The sequence below is a fragment of the Macaca fascicularis genome, chromosome 7 (assembly GCF_037993035.2).
Source record: "Macaca fascicularis isolate 582-1 chromosome 7, T2T-MFA8v1.1".
Classification (NCBI taxonomy): Eukaryota; Metazoa; Chordata; class Mammalia; order Primates; family Cercopithecidae; genus Macaca; species Macaca fascicularis.
In genome coordinates this window covers 26,149,326-26,167,592 of record NC_088381.1, presented here as the reverse complement: position 1 = coordinate 26,167,592, position 18,267 = coordinate 26,149,326, and the positions used below count along the sequence as shown (strand labels likewise).

Sequence of the window (18,267 nt, the reverse complement as noted above, 5' to 3'; positions counted from 1 at the left end):
AGTTAGGTTGATTATATCTGCTCTGTCTTTCCCAAAGGGTTGTTCAGTAACAACATGAAGATGACTGAAGAAGAACTGGGCAGTGGGCAACAAGAGCTGGAAAGAACCTTTCAAGCCTTTCTACTGACCAAGAAACAGGCCTCTTCAGCTGGTTTCTGGGCCTCCTGTTCCCAAAATAAACAAACGACCTCTTACTAAAAGGTACATTCCACATACCTGTATTGACTTTAGAGTCTAGACATAGACTTACTGGTGTTTATAGCCTGTGAAGACTATAAACTGATATCTAGCTGAAGACATAAACTCATATTTTGAACCAAACAAGGCTGATACTTTGATTATCATAATCATTATAATTATTATTTTATTGAATATAATATTTTTATATGTATGAATCATACATATAGAAAAGTATATAAATAATAAGGTTATAGCTCAATTTTTTCCACAACTTGAACACATACATGTAACCAGCACCCAGATCAAGAAACAGAGCATAAGCAGCACCCCAGAAACCCCCCTTTTGCCTCCTTCCAATCCTTCCACTTAAAGGTTACCACTATCCTGACTTCCACAGTCATAATTAGTTTTCCTAGTAGTCCTTTAACAGGATAGATATGCTACATCCATGGAAACGCTAATAGCTCTTAAAGATCAGACACTCATTTTTTGTCAAATGTGCTTCCCGATGAGTTAATAAAGAATGGGGGTAAAGTGGGTAGAGTACAGGGGCAGACACAGAAGAAAGGACTGGAAATTATCTTCTCCATAATTTGCTGGTTAAGACTAGTGTGTCATTTCCAGTAGGCATATGATTTTATATTTTAATATTTTTGGAAAAGGAAAGGCTTCATTACATTGGAACTATTATGTTTCTTTTGCCTCGGATAAATTGCAAAATACAATTTATAGAAATTTTTTAAGCATTTTCTGTGGCTTAACTCGATATTTGTCCACACTTGGTGAGAGTTTGAGACATACAATATAATATTGTCATCTTGGATTTTATTTTGAGGCCCTTTACCATGATATTCCCAACAGTACAGAATCCAAGTGCCAGATCTTGGCAAGATTACCAATATATTTCCTGGGTAGTGATGGGGCGTCGGGAACAGGAGGCAGGGGCAGGGAAGGGCAGGGTCTATGCACCAACTGCCTTTGGCCAGAAAACCTTTCCTTTTCCCCATATCAAACCCTCAACTGCATTCCATCATCTGCTGGGCTGGCCACAGCTGTGGCTGTTTCCAAAATGAAGATGGAATCTAGCCACATTTGGATTTAGTATTTAGTCTAGAATTGCTGTTCCTTTGGATATTATTTTCAGAAGTACAACATTGCACAGGGGCTTAGTTTTTCTAACTAGCTCATGAAAAAAAATTACAAATCCTCTTCTCCCCTAAATATAAAAGATTGATGTAAAAGTATTCTGTTTATTACATTTTCCTTTGGGGTATCTTTATTCAAATGAAAAAAGAGATGATTGCTTGATCTAGCTTGATCTGCCTAAAAATCTTTTTTCTCCCCTAGAGCAGATACATTATACACCATAATAGTGACAACACTGCAGTGTATTTGACATAAGAATCTACAAAGTGAAAGACTGTTTGGTGACTTCTTGTTATATAAGCTGTTTGATTTAGATCAAACAATATTCTCTAAGGGCCTACACTGTACCAGGCACAATGTTAGATACATATGACAGAATGACAAAAAGACATTGACCCAGCCCACAAGGAGTTCACAGACCAGTGAGAAAACAAAGCAAAACCATAATAACCATATAACGATTGCTTATTATAATGAAAATACCATATACAATGTTTCATGGGAGAACAAGTTATTAACTCTCACTGAATGCATGGTCAGGGAAGAGATTACAGAGCAGGTGTTGCAGAATAATTGCCCAGCGCAGAAGAGAATCACATGTGGCAGGCAGAAGGAATAAAAACCACAGAGGCATAGATGAATGACATAGCCTAGTGTTCTTCAGAAACTCAAAAGAAATCAAAATTGTCTAAACAAAAGGTTAAGGGTGGCAGCTGCTGAGGCTAAAGCAGAAGTTTGGAATCAGATCATGGAGAGACTTCATTCCCTAAAATGTTTTAAGCAAAGGACCAATACAGTTACATTTGCAGTGTAAGGATTGACACTGGCATAGGAGCAGAAGCTCAATTAAAGGAGGGTGGTAAAGAAGGCAAGAGGATGGATTTAAAAACAATGTTGTTTTCAGGTTTAAAATATACCAGGTCTTTAGTCTCATGCACACTCATTCTCACCCTCACCCATTCTCTTGCTCACCTCTCTCTCTTCTATTTTAATTACCGCCTTTCTTCCATACCTCTCTAACCCTTTCTTATGTTTTATGTAATACTATAGAAATTTTGGGACAAATCCTTAAAAATATCCTGCATCATCCCATAGCCAATATGCCCAAGCTCCAAAACCAACTTATGAAAAAGTGAGAGGTTAATATGACCCATAGAAATACTATTGCATTTTCCATTATTATTAAGTATTTTGGAGAAGGCACCTGTTAAAGAATAGATGTGTCTGGTAGCCTCTTTGATGGCTCTGATTAAATAATGGCAGAATTGGTAGCAGAGCCAAATATGGTTTCACTGCCATAATAAACAGCAAAGAAAGTTTTTCATTACTAGTGACCTGCTGGTGATGCCTAACCTTCCTTGGAGAACTTGCTTGGCCTTAGCCCTTGACCAGTCAACCCTGACCTGTCACTAGTGTCCTCATGAGTTATGACATAGAAGATTCCTTTGCACAATTCTGCATGGGTTAGCAAGCTTTGTGGCCTGCTGCCTTAAGGAAGGCATGGGTTTACAGGGGAAAGGATAAGGTTATCTATGATGATGGATCCATTTCGGAGCATACATATAAGCCACAGTGTGACAAGGTGAAAAAGACTTTGAAGAGAACAAGAAGACTGCCAAAGGATCCCCAGATGGGCAGCTCTAGACGAATCTGGGAGGAGAAATTATTTGCACTTCCAACATGGGATGTCATCCTTAGGGAGTATGTATGAAATTCAGGAGAGAGGGACATGAGAAATTTGAAAAAAATTAAAATGACTATTTAAAACTTTTAAGTAAAAAATGTTTCATTTACTTGTAAAATTTAAATGTAACAGAAGGAGAGTGTGGGATACTTATATTTGTGAACAGAGAATGTGGGTGTTTTTTTTTTTTTCTTTTTCTTAAGACTAGAAAATACTTCTCTAATCTACCCCTCTAACTCACATGGAATAGAAGGAAGCAGGGAGGAGTGTGAGTGAAAAGTGAAGAAAAGCTCAAATTTGATACCTAATGCGGTGGTTTAAGATATTTCTTTCCTCATTATGCCTCAGGCTTTCCCTCTATAGTAAAAGAGAAGTAGCCCTTTGACTCCAAAGTTATTAACTTTTAAAAGAGATAGAAGGACATGCCTTTGAAAATTGAGCATACTAGAAAACAAATTTAAAGTCTGTTTCCAATGAGAAATGAAACAAAATATTTAATGTCTGTTTGTAAAGAACAAGAAAACTTGTACATTTCCTAAGTATGTTTTGACTTTTCCTCTTTAAGCAAAAAATAGAATTTTCTTGCAGCATAAAAGTAAACTTAGGATCAAGAATTATGTTTGCTACATAATACCTAGCAGATTTTAGACCTTTTAGGAGCTTTTCATGTTTCGTTGTGGCATAAGGGAAAGAATATCAACTGTAGAGGCAGAAAAATCTGAGTTCAAAATCCAATTTAAACTTCTACTGCTGGCCAAGTGTAGTCCCACTACAACCTATCTTTCCCATTGATTCTAGAACACTTGATTAACCCTATCAACCAACCGGATCTAACTGATACTTAAAGCAGACTCCAAACATTTTTTTTAATTTAAAATGCATATTTATGAATGCAGATAATATCCTGGACTATAACACAAATCCTAAAAAATTAAAAATAATTGAAATCATACAAAGTATATTCTCTAATCAAATAGGTATTAAATTAGGAATCAATAACAAAAATTCTCGAAAATCCCCAAATACTTGGAAGTTAAATGGCACACTTCTAAATAACCCAAGGGTCAAAGGGGAAGTTTCAAATGAAATTGGAAATTATTTTGAACTGATTGAAAATGAAGATACAACATGTCAAAATTTGTGGGATGCAGCTACAGCTACGTCCTTCTCAGCAGTGCTTAGAAGGAAGTTTATAGTATTAAATGTTTATATTGAAAAAGCAGAAAAAACTCAAATCAATAATCTAAGTTTCAATCTTAAAACAGTAGGAAACAAAGCTAATTAAACCCAAATCAAGCAAAAAAGGAAAGGATAAATAGAATAAATCAATAAAATTGATAAAAAGTAAAGGAAACAAAAGAGAACAAAAAGCTTATTCACTGAAATGATCAATAAAATTGATAAATCTCTACTTAGATTTATCAAGAAAATAGAAAACTATAGACCTTACAGGCATTAAATGTAGAAGAAGAGAATCCTACAATCACTGCTTATAGATTCCACAGGTTAGATGAACTGAACCAATTCTTGAAAGAGACAAACTGCCAAACTCACTCAAGAAAAAAGTTAACCTAAATGTTTCTATATCTGTTTTAAAAAATGAATTTTAAGTATAAAGCTTCCAAAAATAAAAAAGTCCAGGCTGTGATGGTTTCCCTGGTTAATTCTACCAAAGATTTAGGAAAGAAAGAGTAAAAATCTATAAATACAAAAATTGCAAGTCTTCAAGAAAAAAGGAGATAACACTTCCCATCTCATTTTAGGAGGGTAGCATTACCCTGATACTACAACTACAGAAACACAGCACAAGAAAACTATGGCCCGATATACCTCACAAACAGAAATGCAAAAATTCTCAACAAAGTATTACCAAATCAAATGCAAAAACATAAAAATGATAATAAATAACCAAGCAAAGTCTATCCCAGGAATGCAAGATTGGTCCCAAATTAGAAAATACAATTAGAGAAATGTATTTTACCATATAAACATACTAAAGAAGAAAAACGACATCTATGCAGAAAAAAATGATAAAGTTCAAATTCCATTCATTGTATATGTTTCTACAGCCTCTTAGAAAACTAGGAACATAAAGGAACTTTCTTGATCCCATAATGGGTAGCATGTGCCCACATGCACGTGAACATGTACACACAACTTAAACCTAGCATACGTAATGGTGAAGGTTTAAATTCCCTCCCTCCAAGATTGAGAACAAGGAAATGATGTATGTTCTTATACATCTATCCAACATTCAAGTCCTTGCCAATTCAATTGGTCAAGAAAAAGAAACAAAAAGCATACTTACTGAAAAGGAAGAAATAAAACGTTGTCTACTCAGGGATGATGTGATTGTGTATATAGAAAATCCCAAGGAATCTAGCGAAATGTTCACAGAACTAATAAGTGAGTTTAGCAAATTCACAGGATACAAGGTCACCACATAAAATAAATCACATTTTATAAAGAGATGGTCCCCAGCTTACAAATGTTTGACTTGTAATTTTTCTACTTTACAATAGTGCAAAAGTGATGTGCATTCAGTAGGAACTGTACTTTGAACTTTGAGTTTTTATCTTTTTCCAGGCTTGATATGCTATAAGATGCTCACTTATGATGCTACACAGTGGCAGCAAGCTGCAGCTTCCAGTCAGCTGGGAGATCAGAGGGGTAAACATCTGATACTCTACAGTATATTGTGTTGCCAGATGATTTTGTCCAACTATAGGCTAATGCAAGTGTTCTGAGCACATTTAAGGTAGGCTAGACTAAGCTATGATGTTTGGTAGGTTATGTGTATTATGTGCACTTTCGACTTAAAATTCTTCCAATTTACAGTACATTCATCAGGAAGTAACTATAGTTAAGTGGAGGAGCATATGTACTAGCAATGAACATTTGGAAATAAAAAAGTTTTAAAAACAGTCACAAGCATAGTAGATATATCTGACATGTAGTGGATACTCAATAAATATTTACTGAATGAGTAATGCAATTGGACTTTCAAATGTATTCTATTTTTGTTTTTCAATACATTTACATTTCAAGATATGTTCTTCTAGGTATTATTAACATGGTCTGATATCCTTGAGAGTATAACAATTATTCATGGACAATAGCACTGTAGAATTAGCTATATAGCTAGAAGCAGCCAAACAGGCTTAAAACATTATATTGAATAATCTACCTTAATTTTGATTGAATTCCCTATACCTGTGGTATTGAAATAGGTATTGTATCCTTCTTGTAAGATAAACTTCTATGAAAACCTCATGTACCTCTGTCATATGTTATATGCTGTGTACACTTGGGTTAATTAACATTTATCATTAAAAATTAAAAATTATATTATATCTGCATAATCTTAGTGACCTTAATTACACTGAACTTATTCACCTTTCAGTGCAAATGAAGAGGGACAAATCTCAACACTAACATTTCTGAAAATGGTAGTCTCCAAATTAGTAACCAGGTCCCCCCAAATTAGTATTATACACCTATTTCCAACCCTAATTTTAGAATGAAAATCACAGACAGGTGGTATCTAGTCAGACAAAAGGTGTCTAGTCAGACAAGATACCTCTTTGGTGAAGTCAATACATACTGGTTATTTGTGATTAATTTTAGTTTGTTGCATTATTATATTCATAAACTGTAGTTTTTTAATAGTTGGAGCACATGTTCTATATTAGTGGGCAAAGTGGGAAAGTTTCTTTGAGACACCAAAAGGGAAACATAGCCTTCATTTTAAAGCATTCAGTAATAAAACTATTTTTATCTAACTATTCACACAGACAAATGGGCTCTAAATATATAAATCTGTTGTCTTTGCTTTGCTTTTCTCATTTCTTTCTCCCATCCCCTCCCCTCCCCTCCCCTCCCTTCCCCTCCCCTTCTCTCTTCTCTTCTCTCCTCTCCTCTCCCCTCCCCTCCCCTCCCCTCTCCTCTCCTTTCCTCTTCTTCTCTTCTCTTCTTTCTTTTCGTTTTAGACAGAGTCTCGCTCTGTTGCCCAGGCTGGAGTGTAGTGAGCCATCTTGGCTCACTGAAACCTCCACCTCCCAAGTTCAAGTGATTCTCATGCCGAGTAGCTGGGATTACAGGCATGCATCACCATGCCTAGCTAAATTTTTGTATTTTTAGTAGAGAGTTTCTCTATGTTGGCCAGGCTGGTCTCGAACTCCTGGCCTCAAGTGATCTGCCCACTTCGGCCTCCCACAGTGCTGGAATTACAGGTGTGAACCACTGTGCCTAACCCTAAATATATAAATTTTTAAAAAATAAGCTAAAAGCTTTAAAAAACTTCTAAATTATAACTGGCTCATCTATTGACATACAAAGAACCATTACTTTATTTATTAAAATTGTAGTCAAAGCAAAAATTTTTATAACTACCAAAATACTCATTTGGCCAATGACCTATAATCAGAAGACTGATAGAAGTACAAAAGGCTTACAAAAAAAAAAAAAAAAAGATTGATTGCACTATGTTCCTAGATCGAAAGAAAATGGAGTTTGTCATTATTCTAGCATGGATTGGAAAATTAGACTACAAATAAGGATGCAGCAGAAGCATTTCTAAGATGGAAGTTTAAATCAATAAACACTTACATCAAAAAGAAGCTAGATCTGAAATAAACAACCTAAAGTTACACCTCAAGTACTAGAGAAATAAGAACAAAACCCAAAGTTAGCAGAAAGCAGGAAATAATAAAAATCAGAGCAGAAATAAATGAAATATAGATTATAAAAAAAGGATGATCAATGAAACCAAAAGTTGGTTTTTATAAAGATAAACAAAATGGACAAATCTTTAGCTCGACTAAGAACAAAAGAGAGAAGACTCAAATAAAAAAATCAGAAACGAAAGAAGAGACATTACAACTGATTCTATAGAAACAAAGTATCATACAAGAAGATTACCATGAACAATTATATGCCAATGATTTGAGTTATCTACAAGAAATGGATAAATTCCTGGACACATACAACCTTCCAAGACTGAATCATGAAGAAACAGAAAATCCAAACAGACCAGTAACACATTAGGAGATTGAGTCAACAATAAACAAGTCACCCATCAAGGAAAAGCCAAGGACCTGTTGGCCTCACTGCTGAATTCTACCAAATATTAAATGAATAACTAATACCAGTCCTTCTCAAACGCCTCAAAAATTTGAAGAAGAGTGAATACTTCCAAAGCCAGACAAGAGCACTACAAGAAAAAAGAAACTACAGGCTGATATCCCTGATGAACACAGATGCAAAACTCCTCAATAAAATACTAGCAAACCAAATTCAACTAAAAGGGTCATTCACCATGACCAAGTGGGATTTATCCCAGGGATACAAGAATCCTTCAACAAACGCAAATCTATAAATGTGATACACCACATTAGCAGAATGAAAGACAAAAAACCTGATCATCTCAACAGATGCAGAAAATGCATTTGACAAAATTCAACATCCTTTCATAACAAAACTCTCAACAAATTAAGGTATAGAAGAAGTGAACCTCAATACAATAAAGGCCATATGTAACAAACTGATAGTATATTACAGAATTAATGACTAGATAACGAAAAAAAATCAGTCAACTACCTGGTTTCTTGATACGGTGCTTATGTGTTATTCAGCTTAACTATTTTCAATAGCTGCTTCAAGTGATGTTAGTTGGGGTTGCTCTTATGGCTGAGTTCACCTGTTGGGTAAGCTGAATGAGCAAGTTCATGAAGGCTTCTTTTACCTGGCTGGGGCCTTGGTGTTGACTGGGGTACTTCAGTTATTCCCCTTCTTTCCTTGGTGTTAATGACTGGAGTACTTCAATTATTCCTTTTCTTTTCTATGTGGCCTTTCTTTCCTTGTAGTGTCTCCAGGGACTTGCCACATGGTCCTTCTCTCCAGCAGGATAGCCTAGATTTCTGAAGATGCCATCTTCCAGCTTTAAATATCTCTGTGCATTGATTTTATCTTAATTTACTTTTGGAATAACTTCTTAATTCTCATTGTTCAAATAAACTGAGGTGCCCAAGCTTAAATTTGGAAAACATTTTTAACTTTCAAAAATAGTTTCCAAAAATAACAAAGACTTCTATTTTTTAAATTCAAACAACATGTTTTCAGGGAAACGTGTCTTGGAAGAAAAAAAAGAAATTATTTTCCCTAAGATTACAAAACATTAGGCCACTTGGTTCAGCCAGTGTATTTGCTTCCTCTCTCCTTCCCTCCTTCCCTCCCTCCTTTCCCACCCTTCCTTCATCCATTCTTTCCTCCCTTCCTACATTTCTCACTACCTCCCTCCCTTCTTTCATTCCCTTTTATCTCCCTCCCTGCTTCCTTCCTTCTTGCCTTCTTCCTCCCTTCCATTTCCCTCCCTTCCTTCCTCCCTCCCTTCTTTTTTTCTTCCCTTCTTCCTTTCCTTCCTTCCTTCCTTCCTTCCTTCTTCCCTTCCCTCTGGACAAAGTGCATGAAAATCAGAATGTATTGTGCATTGAAGAATTAAAAATTTTTCTAGAGTTGCCTAAAACATTTGTGAAATATTTGCTTGAGAAACTGAAAGGGAAAAAAATGTTACAATAGCAAATATTTAATAATACAAAAAGCGACAGAAATATTTATCACTGTGACTGTGAAAAAATCCTCTATAATAAATGATTAGGTAATCTCAGAATATAATCAATCTAGATTTCCTTTAATTTTGGTTTTAGAATCCATTTTACTTAGACCTAAGACTCCTTGAAGGCAACAAAATAATTTATTTTTCAGAATCAGGGTGGTTATAAAATTTCAAAATATATGATCAATTAAAAAATAATAATCAACAATTAGAAAAATTGATTAAATAATTTAGATTCTATTTGCAGCATTGCCAAATATGTATGTTTGTTTTTAAAAGTTGACATTGATAATACAATTATAAACATTAAGGTCTTAGTGTTCAAGGTTAAATAAATATTCCTTTACAAATGTTTGAATTTTTATTTAATTTACAGCAGAGAACCAGGTGCAATCAATACTTTCACATAAGACAAACACAAAGTATTTCTTGAGCTAATAATTAGCCTTCACTTTTAAAAGTAAAACTAGAATTTTTATTCATCTTTCTTTCTGCTTCAGATATTAACAGCTGCTCATTAAATATTCATTGAAGCTTGTTATAATTGTACCGTATTTCACTAAATAAATGTTTATAATACATTTAACCACAAAATAGATATCACCTCTAAGTTTAACTTATATTCATACTATAATGTAGTATTAATTTTTCAAAGATTTTTATGATGGGCCTAGAGAGGAAGGTAAGATATGTAGACAGCATATCTTACTATAGTGCATATATAGAATACTCTTTGAAGTATTCTCTACTGTTTTCTATTCCCAGCTTCAGCCAGCAAAGTATTTTCTGCATCATAAATGATCTCAGGGAAAAGATGAGAAAAGCCGAACATGCCAACAGTAAAACATGGTCCCAGAGTGATAATAAAGCAAAGGCTGTAAGATCCTTTGTGAAGACGTTAGAATGACTTCAAGCAATACCTCATCGGCCCTGTAGGCTAGATAATCTTACGGAAATTTTCTATAGCACCCTGATCTTAGCCAAAGGTAGAAAGGGAATGTCTCAGTATTTATGGAAGTGGCTTTTTTTTTTCTAATGGGGTGGACTAATCTGATATAAAGGCTCACAGAGTTTTAAAGAAAATTGCATTGATGAAGATACCACCAGCATGGATTAAAAGAAACACAGTATGAAAAAAAAATAGAGGTACATAGGCCCCCGATTTTCTACAGGTCTTTTTTTCATAAGTCTTTTTTTCTTACCCCCTCTTCTACAAACAAAAAGACTGTTGTATCAGTTATCAATTGCTATGTAATAAACCACCCTAAAACTTGATTACCTAAATAGATTATTTTAAAATTTCTCATTTCTGTGTACTGGCTGGTGGTTCTTCTGCAGCAAATGGTGTTACCTGGGGTCACTTATGTGGTTGCATGCAGACAGTGGCTAAGTTGAGTTAGAAGGTTCAAGATCTCTCTAACTTGTCTGGGGCCTTGGTGCTTTCTATGCAATGAAGTTCATATGTTGAAGCCCTAAACCTCAATGTGCTAGATTTGGAGGTGAGAACTTTGGAAAGTAATTTGGTTCCAAGAAATCATGAGGTTGAAGACCCTCCATGATTGGATTGGTGCCCTTATAAGGGGACAAAGATACCAGAGTGCTCTCTCTCTCCATCATGTGAGGATATAGCAAGAAGATGGCTGTCTGCAAACCAGGAAGGGAGCACCCACTGAACACCCAACCATGCTGACACCCTGATCTTGGATTTCCAGATTTTCAGTCTCCAGAAATGTAAGATATAAATTTGTTGTTTAAGTCACTCAATCTATGATATTTCTGTTATAGCAGCTCCAACTGACTAAGGCAGTGCTATTGACTGGGGCGTCTCAGTTCTTCCCTAGGTGGCCTTTCTCTCCACTCTTACTACACTGTATTTTCAGGTTCCACAATCTCATTTTTTTAAAGAAAAAAAAAGTCACTCAATCTATGATATTTCTGTTATAGTAGCCCAAACTGACTAAGGCAGTGCTATTGACTGGGGCATCTCTGTTCTTCCCTAGGTGGCCTTTCCATGTGGTGTCTCTAGGGACTCACCAGGTCCCTAGAGATACGGATATCTCTAGAAGGATATCCTGGAATTCTAACATGAAGGCTCAGGACAGTGAAAGTGAAAACTGTCAGACCTTACTTTTACCACATTTTATTGGTCAAAGTGAGTTAGAAGGCCAATCCAGATTAAAAGGAAAAGGAAATGGACTCTACCCTCTGAAGAGAGGAGTCCAAGGAAGGGAAGGAATTGTTTGAGGGACATCTGAAAATGATCACAAATCTGCCCCCTGGCCACAATTTTTGTCTCACTAACATACAAAAATATACTCACTCTGTACCCTAAGAGTCTCATTCCATTATGGCATAAGTTTAAGTTCAGAATCTTATCATCTAAACCATGTCCAGATATAACAAACTTCCTCAGTTACTGTTTCTCAAGTGAAGATGCTTGAGAGTAGCTTGTCCCAGTTAAGGTTTTCTAGGATAGGAACACCACACAGAGACTATCATTCAAAAAAGGAGACAAGGAAACAGGAAGCATACAAGTAAAATTGTTTTCAGGGCTCCCCTACACCAAAGGAAGAGGCTACTCTTTGATTGTGGTTCAGTTCATCCCTCTGGTAGTGGTTTCCTAATCCATTGCTCTCCTTGCTTCTTGGCTCCTCCCTCTGGGGTTTTGGCTCCATCTTCCATTCTTTTTTCCTTTTCTATAAAAAAATGACAAGTACTGGGTTGGAAAATTTCCTCTAAATTCTGCTTTCCAATTGAACAGTTCCTTCTTTAGTTCACTCAGTAGTACTGGGTTGGAAAATTTCCTCTAAATTCTGCTTTCCAATTGAACAGTTCCTTCTTTAGTTTACTCAGTAGTACTGGGTTGGAAAATTTCCTCTAAATTCTGCTTTCCAATTGAACAGTTCCTTCTTTAGTTCACTCAGTAAATGTCTTCCTGTACACTATGAGAAGCAGCTATAATAAGTTAATCAGTATTTTCAACATTCACCTGGAAATCTCCTTAAGCCATCTACAAGCAATTAAGTTTCATTTTCTATTCCATATTAAGATAGCAAAATTATTGCCAAGCATTCTGTCAATGCATAACTCAATCCTCCATTTCCTTCAATAATTCAATAATTTATTTACTGCCTTGCCCATCCTCCAAACTCCAGTAAGAGTTTGTTCACTATTCTTCAAAGCTTAGCTGGTAGCTTCTTGTCACATGTATTATAGCATGCTTAAGCAACACAATTTATTCTCACAAAGTTCTGTAGAAGTCCAACACAAAAATCTCACTGATCTAAAATCAAGATGTTAGCTGAACAGCATTCCTTTCTGGATACTCTGGAGAGAATCTGTTTCTTTGCTTTTTCCAGCTTCCAGAAGCTGCTTGGGGCTTGCGGTTCCTATCACTCATCTGTAAAGCCATCAATGGCAGGTTGAGTCCTTCTCATTTCACATCATTCTGACGTCCTCTTATGTATCCGTCTTCCACTTTTAAGGTCTCATGCTTATATTGAGCCTACCTAGATAATTCAGGATAATCTCTACATTTCAAAGTGCTTAACTTAATGACAGAGGCAAAGTCCTTTTTACCATGTAAGGTTTAATCTTTTGTTATGGTAACACCCCACTCCTGATACCAATTTCTGTTATCTATTGCTGAGTAACAAACTACTCCAAAATGTCATATGCTGAAAAAAACTGATTTGCGATTTCTCAAAATCCTCTGTTTAAACTTTTTGATTTTTTGCTTCTCATGTGCATTAAAGTACCTTTGGCAGCTACATTCAGCTGGACTTCAGTCACCAGACATGGGAAGGGTATGACCTCAAGTACAGTGTCCTTCTGCAGTTGAAGCAGACTCTGAAGGAGCTGACAGTTGGAGGCTGCTGACCTCATTCCTTGCAACTGGGAGGTCAGTCCTGTCTTGAAAGTGAATCAGGCAGTGTATCTCTTTGCTTATTACAATCCACCCTTTGTTCCACATAGATCTATGTCTCCCTGTATGTTTAGAGAGCATTTCCTAAAGGAATCAAGAGACATCTTTTCCTGACCCCTCAGAAATTTAGAAGATGGAGATTAATGGAACAAATTACAGTCCTTGCTGCTGCAGTGGGGCTTGTGAATCCAATAGAAGATGGAAGTAAACAGATCAAACTACAGTGCCTGCTGCTTCAGTCAGGTTCAGGAATGCCATCAATAGTTGTCACATCCCCTCAACCTCCACTATCAATTCTAGATTTCCCTCAGCCTCTGCTACCACCTCTGCTGCTCCTGGTGGTTTAGCTGGTATAACTCAGACCCACATTCCTTGAGAGGCCTGAGTCCCAGGCCATCATGCCCTTTTAAGGATGGATTGCCACACCTACACATTACAGTCTTAAATTGGTAGGTTTATCACTTGGGCACCACACTTATTACTTCTGCCCAGATTGTGTAACCAGGATTCCAACCTCCTCTTGATCAGGGTCAACTGATCTTGACTCTTTTATTGGCTGCTGCTCCCTGGACACAAGGAACCCAAAATGTCCAGGTAGCTGCTGCAGCCTATGTTTTTCAGTGAGATTTTTGATATACCTCCTGGCAAAAGCGTGTCCCCTTGTGGGCCCAAGACCTCTCACTGCAGAGTTCAGAGTTACGAAGAGATGCAGAGTACCACATGGGTCATTAAAAGTGATGGCAAGGAGGGGAGGCACCTCTTTTTCCACCCTCTTTGCATCTACTCCCAGGAATAAATGGGTTCCAAGACCCATCTATTCTTCATATTGGGGCACATGCTATATAAGGATAATTGATCCAATATATATTTTGTATCTTGGAGAATGGCATCCTATACTTGTAGAATATTGCCTATGAACTGGTGTTCAGCTGTACCTTCAGCAGGTTGTTCCAATGTTCTATCAAGCTGACAGATTCCAAGTGGTGAAAAAAGTGATATTAGTAGTGGATCCTGTGGCAAGTCCACTCCTGCACTTGCTTTTCCATAAAATAGGTTTCCCGGTCTGATATGATATAATGTGAGATCCCATGCTGGTGAATATAATACTAAGTAAACTCAAACGGTGATATTTACTGAGGCTCTGGAAACAGGAAAAGCAAACTCCTATCTGGAAATTGTGTCTATTTCTATGACAAGGAAATGCTGGTCCTTCCAGGATGGAAAGGGGCCCAATGTAACCAACTTGAAGAATGGTGTTATATCAGGGGTGCAGTATTGTCTCTGTTGCTCTCAGGTTGGACATTCAACAGCAGCAGCAGCTAAGGCAGCCTTGGTAAGTTGAATCTCAAGCTACTGAACCTATGGTTAGTCTTCATCCCTTCCACAGTGGATACTTCATTCATGTGCCCACTGTGCTAGCACTGGGTGGCGAATAACTGAAGCAGGATGGATGATGTCAACTAGGCAATGTGCTTAGCTTGCTTTATTGTTTAGTGACTCTTCAGTACTGAATGCTCTCTGGTGAGCACTGCATGCAATACAGAGACCTTTATAGTTCATGTACATATCTGACACAAGTATGTCCATTCGCATGCCTCTATTCTAGACTTTCTGTGCTTGATCTTCCAGTATTTATTGTTAAGGACAAATACCAGCTTGGCTACTTGGACTATTAAATTCTAGATGAGCTTTATATGCAACCAAAGAAGCCCTCTTTCTATAGAGCATTAGTGGCACTTGGCCATTAAATTCTGTTGTTCTTAAATGTACTATTTCCTTCATAAGTCTCAAATACCTGATACACTGCACTCGCTGGCACATTCTCTTCCATGGGTAAATCTTCTCATTTTACCACTAATAAAAGTTACCACCTTGAGCCATGGGCTTTTTTTGTTCCATGTGCCACATATGATGGGATCCTCACTGGAAGCTCAGATCACTCCTGCTAACAATTACCACAGGTTGAGTCCTCTAAAAAGAAATGTTGAGATGGAGTTTGGGGTGTAAGACACCAGTCAGGGGAAGGGGAGGAAGCAGGATTGGGCAGAAGAAGAAATTAAGCTGTAACAGAGGGAGCTCTGGGGAAGGTTTTGCCTGACAGTGTAATAAATGAGGCTGAAGTAGCAAGGCCTTACATCTCCATTGAGTGCAGCCCTGACATCCAAGGTGAGGGTAACCTCAGGTGAAGCTTTTTCTATAGCTGTTGCAGATGAAGTGCTGATACTGGTGGATTTCTGTTCTCCACACTCCCTGCAGCTAATTAGCAAGTGCTTTCTAGAATGGGGAATCTAGGCAGCACATTTTCATATCTACCACAATGTCTAACCTATCTGCAAATACTAGCTCTACCTTCAAAATATATGCAGGATCTTTTCATTCTGTACCACTCGCCCATGATCACAACCCTTGTCCAGGCAAATATCATCTCTCAAATGGACTACTGAAATAGCATTCTAATTGATCTTCCTATTTTACTTCTCACCTGCAGTCTATTTTTCATATAGAAACCAAATAATCCTTTAAAAATATAAGTCACATCTTGTCACTCCTTTGCTGAAATTCTCTGATGGCTTCCTATCTCATCACTCAGAGTAAAACCTTAACATCTTACCGTGGCTCCACACCACTATTACTCCCTATGATCTCATCTTCTGTCATTTTTTCCTCCCACACACTGTTCCAAACTGCTGTTCTTGTTATTCCTCAAACATGCCAAGTATACTGCTGCCTCAGTACCTTTGTGTGTGTGTATATATATACACACATACTGTTCCCTATAATTAAAACATTATTCACTTACTTATTTGCATGGCTCACTCTCTCTCCATTTAGGTCTCTGCTCAATTTTACCTTATCACAGGCTTTCCCATCTGACCATGCTATTTAAATTGGCACCCTATTTCCTGCACCAGTCACTATCAGTTCCTTACTCTGCTTTACTTTCTTCTCAGCACTTACTAACTTGGCATGCTATAGCCATCACCTAGACAACAATATGACACATAGTATGCACCCAAAATTTTTTAGAATGGATGAATGAATGAATCCTGAAACCCTGAAACTTCCCTCTGCTGACTTTTTTTTTTTTTTTTTTTTTTTTTTGAGACTGAGTCTCGCTCTGTCGCCCGGACTGGAATGCAATGGCACCATCTCGGCTCATTGCAACCTCTGTCTCCCAGGTTCTAAACGATTCTCCTGCTTCAGCCTCCTGAGTAGCTGGGATTACAGGCACGTGCCATCACGCCCAGCTAATTTTTGTATTTTTAGTAGAGACAGAGTTTCACCATGTTGGCCAGGCTGGTCTCATACTCCTGACCTCAGGCGATCCACCTGCCTTGGCCTCCCAAAGTGCTGGGATTACACGTGTGAACCACCGCACCTGGCCTGCTGATTTCTGCTTAATGCTCTCTTTTTTGGTTTTTGGTTTCCTTCTCCATTTTACTGGAAAAACATTCTTCAGTATTCTCCTAAGCATCTTTAGCTCAAGAATATATGGGAGGTAATACTTTCGAGACCTTGTATGTCTTTATACTATATTCATACTTGATTGATTATATGACTAAAAATAGAATCCAAATAGAAAATTATTTTCACTTACAGTTCTAAAGGCATCACCCCATGTCTTCTAGTTTCCAATGCTGTTTTTAAGAAGTCCTTTAATATCCTGATTATTGGTCGATGTACGACCTATTTCTTCTGTTTGAAATCTTTTAGTATTTTCTATCTATAGTGTTCTGAAATTCCTTGACGATAAGCCTTAATGTACATCTTTTTTTTACTCTAATGACTTAATGTCCTCAATTTTAGAAATCACAAATGTTTTTTTCCATGCCTTTCCCATTCTCTCTGTTACACCTATTATTCAAATGAGGGACCTCTTAGATTGGCCCTAAATCTTAATTTTTTTTTCCTCCTATTTTCTTTGACTTTCTGAGAGATCTCTTCAAGTGAAAAGAAACTTCAAGCTGGGGTCAGAAATGACCTTTCGAAAGAAAGCCAAAATAAGGCCTCGTTGTTGAACTAGCTAGTTAGTTTACACTAGTAATAGTGGCAGAATTGCTGAATAAAGAGTGAAGTCATAGTAAATTAATCAGCTAAGTGCTGGTATAAACATTACAGCACAAGTCAGTGAATTTTCTCCATCAAACAAAATATTCTATAATATATAATGAGATAAATATGATTCACTATAACTAACATATAAAATAAGATTATAATTGTCAGTGCCCCAAGGGAATACAAAAAATGTCATAATTAAAAATAATTCAGGCTGGGCGTGGCGGCTCAGGCCTGTTAATCCCAGCATTTTGGGAAGCCAACGCAGGATCACTTGAGGTCAGGAGTTCGAGACGAGGCTGGCCAACATGGCGAAACCCCATCTCTACTAAAAACACAAAAACTAGCTGGGTGTGGTGGCACAAGCCTGTGATCCCAGCTACTCGGGGGGCTGAGGCATGAGAATTGCTTGAACCTGGGAGGTGGAGGTTGTAGTGAGCCTAGATCACACCACTGCACTCCAGCCTGGGAGACAAGAGCGAGACTCTGTCTCAAAAATAAATAAATAATGATTTGGGGAGAAGCCCTTTGGCTCATCTCTGCAATCCAGCTAGAAACTCAATTTCATGATGACGATATGCAGTGTATATAGAGCTTAATATATACAGTGTATGAATACACTTTCATTCCATCTACCTAATACTCATTATTTTTTGTAAACTT

The 18,267-nt window shown here is 37.1% G+C and overlaps 1 protein-coding gene across 7 annotated transcripts in view; it reads right to left on the bottom strand.

The window, feature by feature from the left end:
- The window catches only part of DTWD1 (DTW domain containing 1), a 263,321-nt gene that overhangs the window by 211,157 nt on the left and 33,897 nt on the right, over nt 1-18,267 (bottom strand). For 3 of the 7 annotated variants that reach the window (XM_073995781.1, XM_065547335.2, XM_073995782.1), the window contains one exon: nt 9,455-12,319. The exons of the other annotated variants lie outside the window; for them this stretch is intronic. In XM_073995781.1, coding sequence (XP_073851882.1) covers nt 12,222-12,319 — 98 coding nt within the window. In that variant the 3' untranslated portion in view covers nt 9,455-12,221. Of the gene's footprint in view, nt 1-9,454; nt 12,320-18,267 lie in introns of those variants that run through there. 7 annotated transcript variants of the gene reach the window in all.